The sequence below is a fragment of the Alligator sinensis genome, unplaced genomic scaffold, assembly GCF_000455745.1.
Source record: "Alligator sinensis unplaced genomic scaffold, ASM45574v1 scaffold900_1, whole genome shotgun sequence".
Taxonomy (NCBI): domain Eukaryota; kingdom Metazoa; phylum Chordata; order Crocodylia; family Alligatoridae; genus Alligator; species Alligator sinensis.
The window spans coordinates 262,325-269,491 of record NW_005842882.1 but is presented as its reverse complement, the minus strand read 5'-3'; the positions used below and the strand labels follow the sequence as shown (position 1 = coordinate 269,491).

Sequence of the window (7,167 nt, the reverse complement as noted above, 5' to 3'; positions counted from 1 at the left end):
CCTCAGCACTTAAGGGTACGGCTGCATGTGGCTGGTCTGTGCTGCTTGCCTGAGTTTGCAGGCAGCCCCTTGGAGGTGTGGACTCCCCTGGCCCTAGCTGTCTTCCTGGGGTCTCTGCTCAGCAGGCCCAGGGGGACACTGGTACTGTAGCATTGCATTAACTGTGGCTTGCATTAGCAAAATGGCCCAAGGCAGGAGAGGAGCCTGGAAGCAGGGGAGACTGAGGGAGGGCATCTGGAACACAGAGTGAGCCACAGGGCAGGAAGGGCAGTGCCAAGGGGACAGGGACCCTCCCACTGAGCAAGGCGAACATGGCAGTGAGATTCAGGATGAGGAAGTCCTGAATCCAGTTTCTGGGGACGCAGTGACTGCTGCAGGGAGGCAGCCCTGGTTGGATCACAGTGTATCCCTGTTTCTGGCAGCCAGGGCGTTGGTGGTCATAGTCATACATTGTAAGGCTGGAAGATCATCAGGTCCAGCCCCACTCAGTCCTCAGCGAGAAGCCGGGTGACGGGTCTGCCGAGTGGGTCCAATCCCAGCACTCATGGGGTCGGTGCCAGGAGTCAGCATGCACTGCAGGGTTCCCAGAGCGTGGGCCCCTGGTTCTCAGGCATGACCCACTTCCCCCAGGCACCTGGCAGCTCCTGCTCCCTGAGGTGCCCATACCTACCCACATGCTCCCTAACCCACTGAGGGGGGTGTTATTCTGGCTGTAGGGTCCCCACGGTTGAGAGCGTTCGTGACTGAACAGGGAGCTTTAAGAAGTGTGATACAGAATATGCGGTGAGGCCTGGGGGATGATTTTGCTCGGCTGCACAAATTGCAAAACTGGCTCTCATTTGGGGAACCCCCTCCAGCATATTTCCCAGGGTTTGCAGATTGACTGGCATCCTCCTTCCCCTTGGGAGGGAGACCGAGGTCCTGAGGGTGCAGCTCCCCTCCTCCAGCCTGCCATGTGCCAGGCTGCCACAATCAACTGGGTCTGGTGCTTCACCAAGCCAGGACTCCAGGGCTGGGGTGGTGCAGCCATGTTCAGACTGCATCGTGACATGGTCTCTTTTGGAAGTGAGCAACAGGAGGGTGCCTGGAAATCTCACAACAACCTGAGGCAGGCTCCTGAGAGCTGGGAAGGATGTCCTGGGCTAGCCTGGGACAGCACCTGTCTGGCTGCTAGCAGGGCTATAGTGGAGGGTGGTACCTGCAGTGTGGTCCACCAGTCTAATGCCCGCACCACTCACGTGCACCTGGCAGGAGAAACAGTCCTCCCCCATTTGCTGGTGCTCAGCTCCCCTGGGTCTCTCCTGTGCAGGTGGTGATGGCTTCTCCAGTGGTGAATACACAGGGGCTGCAGCCCCCCATCCACCTGCTGGTCAACCTCAAAAGGATGCAGGTGAGCTGCTCAACAAGGACCGCTGGGAGATGCTCTGCATGGGAGTGGGGCCTTACAGGCCAGGGCTGGATCCCCTGGCAGGGTGTTGGCAAGGTATTGCCTGGGAGCCCAGTGCCGCTGGCTGCTTCCATGGAGAGAGGCCATGCCTGGAAAGGCCCATCCCTAGGGGCTGGCTGCTGTGGCGCAGGTACCTGCAGCCCCTGAACTGTTGTGGGGAGGGTCAAAGAGAAGGCTTCATCCTGGCGGGCTCGGGGCAACCACAGCTCCCCACAGACTTCAGGGTAGGCCCTTTCAAAGGACGGGTGGAGGCAGCGCTGGTAGAGGTTGCTATTGGCTAATTGGACTCCGCTCACTGGCCCAAAAAGCACTCAGTGATGGCTTTTGCAGGGGACTTGAGGGGCAGCAGTCCTGCTTTCCAAGCCAGGATGCCCTGCAGGGGTTGGGTCCTGCCCTGCCAATTTATTCCTCTGTTAAGCAGCCGGCCTGCCCCACCCTAGAGCGGGTCGCATTTCCTGGGTCTGTGATGACTCTTCACTTTGCTGTGAAAGGGGCAGGAGGAATGCTGATGGATTGACTGCATTATTTAGTAGCCGTGGCTCAGAAAAGAGGACTGCTTTTATGCTTTGGGTTTCGTTTCCACCCAGATAGAAAGAGACTGCCAGGCTATCCGAGAAAGGGATGATGGTATTCATGCTGCCAAACTGGCTGACATCAGGCTGTCCCGGGGGCAAGTAGACAACTGGAACAACTACAGCGTGCGCAGGTCTGTGCCCCACGGGGCTGGTCTCAAACATCACAGGGTGGGGGGGGCCACAACCACTAGCTTCTGAGAGATGCTGAGGCCTCGTGATGGTGGTGGTGGAGGGATCAAGGCATTTCCCCCTCTTTTGCCATTCCCCCCTGGCCAACCCATAGACCATATCTATAAGGAGACAGCCAGCTGTGGGCATGCCAGGCCCTCCATCTGTTGCATTCTGATTTCACACATCCTGTGCTTTGCATCATCCCTGAAAGACCCTCTCTTCTCAGACCCTCTGTGCTTCAGCCTTCTGCCCTTCCAGCCCGGGGTCTGTGTGGGCAGGTGGTATTCATCGCCTTCAGCCCAGTTCATCACAGCAGGGAGATCCACAGATGGAGCCACCCATGCTCTGCTCCTTGGTCTATGATGTTTCAGCCAGGACCTGCCATGCTGGTGCAGGTCCAGGCTGGTGCAGGTGTCTGAGAGTTGCAGGTGGTAAGTGGGACTCAGACAGGACTCATGGCCAGGGCCAACCCAGAGAAGGCCCCACAGCAGGTGTGGGGAGTAAGCTGGGGTAGAAGGTAGGGTTTGGAGGTGCTGAATAAATTTTGTCTATGCCTTCATGTGTCTCCATCTTGCAGTGGGGTGGGAAGGATCCCAAATTGGACTTAGGCCTGGGGGGGCAATGGCTTTTCCAGGAGGTCCCTGGGGCTGGAGTGGCTGGGCCCAGGGGGATGCTAATGAGGCGCCACCCCTGACTGTCACAGTCAGTGCAGCTTTTTGACACTGACTTCTCTGACACCAGCCTGAATGGGGAGAAGCGCCGCCGGGACCTGGCGCGGATCTGGGCGGAGAACCAGCAGCTTGCAGAGCGGCTGAGGCAGCAGCAGTCTGACTATGCCAGGGAGCGCTGGGAGCGTGACTGGCAGAAAGCGGAGCTCAATCACAGCAGCCTCACCTGCTACCCACGGGGCCTTCAGGACCACCAGGTACTGGGCTGCCCCAAGGGGTTAGGGCATCGCTTCTGTGCCTTGCCAGAACCTACAGGGGTGGGCAGAGGATGTGCTGGCAGGGGCAGAAGTTCCCTGTCTGCCCTCTGGCAACCCCTTGGAGCCCTGGCCCACGTGGCTCTCTGAGGCCTACGCTCCTTTGTGTTCCCCTCTGACCCAACCGCTCCTTCCTCCCAGGGCTTTCCTGACCCCTTCCCCTTACTGCTCCTCATCCCCTTCATGTATCCCCAGTCTACAGCCTAACTGGCTTTCAGGGGCGTCTCTGGGTTGCAGGTGTCATTAGCAGAGTTTTCTTGGGGGATGGTGGGGAAAAAACAAAGGGGAATTCTGGCTCTGTTCAGGCCCTCAAGAAATTTGCTTTGGACCTCAGTGGAACAAAGTTTTCACCCCCTTGTTGAATACCAGGATAAGGGAGGCTCAAGCACTCCTGCCCGCTATAGCAAGAGGTTGATGAAACCTCATCCCTATCCTGACTCTCTCCCTGTGATACCCAAGGCCGCTGAGCTTCCTGAGCATGATCTAGACCTACGACCAATACAGTCAGATCTGTTTGGAGGTCCAACACCAGATGTGCTCAGCACATCAAGTGGCTGAGCTCAGTCCATTAATTTATTAGTCCAAGACAAAGGCACATTCCCTCTTTGATTACCTCGCCACAGAGATCTGCCCTCAAAGTGAATACTCTGAGGTACATAGATTATATCCCATCTGGTTTCAGCAAGCAGGCAAGATGTTTCTAGGCCTTTCCCAAACTGGTTTTGGCTAATCCCTGGTCTTTGTTTCAACCAGAGTCTCCTAACCTCAGCAAACAAACAGTTTTACTGATGCTAATTAGTCCCTGATGCAAGGTCACCCATTCAGCATCATACTGCAGTCTAAGGCATGCTGCCATCTGAAGACTAGCTTAGCCCAAGGGGAAAAAAAATGCCCTTTGACTACAGTTCACAGTAATAGCCCCTTGCTTGGAAACTAGCATGCTGGGGGTATGAGGTGCTGCCCAGCAGCGCCAGGAGGAGGCTGGGCTTTGCTGGAGGTTGTGTGTGTTTTCCCTAGACAGGGAAGAAGAACCGGAGGGAGAAAACTCCGAGCAGCAAGTTCCACTCTTCAGGATACGAGGAGAGTCTGGGAGCCCCCCCACCACGGGGCCAGCGCTGCGCCTCTGAGAAGGGCAAGAGACACCACAGTGCCATACCAAAAGCCACCTGGGATAGTGGAGCCGTATCCTCATCGGGGTCAGAGAGAGCAGATGAGACCTTAACTTGTCCTCAGAGGTCCACCTGGAGGGAAAGGACCCTGCCAGCCAGAGGGCTACCCCATGGCCCTGGAGACTCCACTGATCCACCTGGCACAGGGGCTGCTTTGTCATCGAGAGGGTCGGCCAGGATGGCAGGGGCCTTCTTAGTTGGGGATGGTGGTAGCCCACTGGTTGGTGCATCACTGGCCAGAGGGCCTGTCATGAGAAATGAGGCGGCAGCAGCTAAGAAGCATGTTGTCTCTGCAGTGCTCAGGAGGTCCAGACACAACCCCGTGCCCTGGTCCAAGGGAATGGGGCACAGCCCAGGTCTCCCTGCCAGCGGACGTCCGAGGAGCCCCTACCTTTCCCCAATAGAAGCTGAGAGAAGCCCTGAGGTTCCAGGAAGAGGCCTGGAAAGGCGGCCCCATCTCTCGCCCATACGGTCCGACAGGAGCCTGGATCTCTCCTCGGCAGCGTCGCAACAGAGCCTGGAGCCCTCTCCAGGAGGGTCTGAGGGAGGCTTTCACCTGTCCTCCAGGGGGTCACTGAGCTGCTCCCCTCTCTCATCTACAGTGTCCACAGGCAGTGCTGCCCCCTCACCTATGGGCCAGGCATCTCAGAGCATCCCCGCCACCTCAGCCCAGGCCTGCAGACTCAGCGATTCACAGCATTAGGGCTGCTGTGGGCATGGGGCCCCTGTGGCACAGTGCCCCTCTGGGTAGGCTGGCCTCTTGCTGTCAGGGAGGTATCATTGCCCAGTATCACCCCTTCCAATAACTTCCTCAGGGTCCCCAGGGGCTATGGGACCATTTTCCTGGGTTTCCTATGGTCCCATCTCTGAGTGGAGCATCACTGGGCAGTAGCCACCAGCTCTCTAGCTGTGTTTGAGAGTCAGTGGGTGCTATCTGGGGTGCTCTACTTGGTGTCCCCCAAAGGTGCACTTGTTTTGACCCCCTGATCCACATGCACGTTCCCTTTTTTCATTTGTTGTTCTCCAAAGTCAGTTGAACCTTTTGTATCTCACCGCCCCTAAGTGGTGGCCATTTGTAACTTGGTGGCCCTAAGCCCATGTGCAAAACTGTTCAAATAGGTCAACAGAGTCCTCCCTTGGAGCTCCAAGGGGAGAGATATGGAGCTTATTCCCTGGCAGGGAAGGGGCTAACCCCCAGCCCCCCGCCCCACTCTGAACATGAAAGGTTGCCTCACTGCAGAGCAACCCAGCTTTTGGGTGATAGTCAGCATGCACCCACATCCAGTTACCCTGATGGGAGAAGGCCTAATTGGGAGGGGAGCACCTGAAAGGGAGGGTGGCTCATTGGCTGGGAGAAGCATTTCCCCTTGCAACTCTGCCCTGGTGGAGCTGCCCTGAGCTTGGGGGTGGGAGGAAGGTGAAGTGAGGTCCTGCAGCTGTTGCTTTTGAGCTATCTGTGTGAACCAACCCTTTCCTCTGCCTGTAGCTCTAGAAGAGCCCCTCCAACCCCCCTCCTCCAACCTTCAGGGTGACTAGCTTTTGAAGGCTCAGGCCTGTGTTGTGGTGCATCTCCAGGAGCAGCGGGCTGACTGTGCCCTGGGAAGGAAGCTAGGGCCTCCACGTTCCTGTGGCTGGTAAGTGCCCCTCACTGAGCTTCCAACTGGTGCTGATCTAGCTCTTCCATGGGGGGGGGAGCAGAGCAGAGCAGAGCAGAGCAGCAAGCAGGTTTCCTTTCCATCAGAACAAAATCCCATGCAGGGTTGGAGTTCTCCCCTGCAGATTACTGGGTTCTTTGCATTGCCTAAGAAAGTTACTATGTGGCCTTGAGGTAGGGGCACTGGGAATGGGGAAACCAGCAGGAGGGTGCTGCTCACCCTGCCTATCCATGTTCTTCCAGCTCATTGCTCCATGGTCTGGAGATGTGAGACATGTCCCTAAGCTTGCTCTACAGCTTGGCTGTGTTCTGGGTCCTGCTATCCCTGGGAAATCTGACGTGCGAATGATTTAGACTCCTCTTTCTTTTCTGTCTGCAGATGTGGCTGCTTTGGGGAGCTTTAACAGCTGGAAAGGTGCAGACTCTGAGGCCCTAGGAAGATTCCTTATGGGCGAGCTGCAGCGAGGACACCGTAAGTTTGCACGGGGCAGCTGGCTCACGGTGCTGCTGGGTGGGGAGAGCACGCAGGTGCCAGGGAACCCACTAGTCCTTCTCTCTCACTGTGCAGGCTTCTCACCTGTGGCTTCTTCACCACTTTCACACCTGAACATGCTAAAAGTTGCCTGAAGTGATGCCCAAGGCACAGCTGCGTAGAGGCCAAAGGGCATTGTGCCAAGAGTGGGGGTCACCAGTGGGGCAAGGACTCTGGGGGAAGGCTCTGGACACTGGTTGTGGCTTATACTTAAATTAAACTTTCATAGGAGATTGGGGGGGGGAGGGAAACCATCTCTGGCAGACTCCATCCCTGCCTTGCTTAACACTTCCTGAAGGGCTCACCAAAGGCTACCCTGTAGCCTCTGGGTACAGACAGTCAGAGGAAGGAGGGAGACAGACCCTGTCTGAGGCACAGTAAGGCCAAAACAGGCTGTGTATTGGGGTGAGCCGCTCGGGGTGCTGGGGAGCTGCCCCCTAGCTCCCCTGCTGAGGAGCCGGCCTGTGCCGGGAGGGGTTTGCTCTCCCAATCCAGGGCAGCCCAGTTAATCCTCCATGTTGCAGGAGTCTAGCCTTGGGTGGGACGGGAAAGAGCCTGGGCTGGGGGGGGAGGAGCTGGGGCCTTCCCTGCACGGGGATGGGGGGCTATGTGCTGGGCCCGGCGGCTGGAGAGGGGC

The 7,167-nt window shown here is 57.3% G+C and overlaps 1 protein-coding gene across 1 annotated transcript in view; it reads left to right on the top strand.

Moving 5' to 3' along the window:
* Positions 1-6,252: 6,252 nt before the first annotated feature.
* RPS17 (ribosomal protein S17) overlaps positions 6,253-7,167 on the top strand; it is an 8,723-nt gene continuing 7,808 nt past the window's right edge. The window contains exons 1-2 of the mRNA XM_025192041.1: positions 6,253-6,265; positions 6,378-6,526. Coding sequence (XP_025047826.1) covers positions 6,253-6,265; positions 6,378-6,526 — 162 coding nt within the window. The remainder of the gene's footprint in view (positions 6,266-6,377; positions 6,527-7,167) is intronic.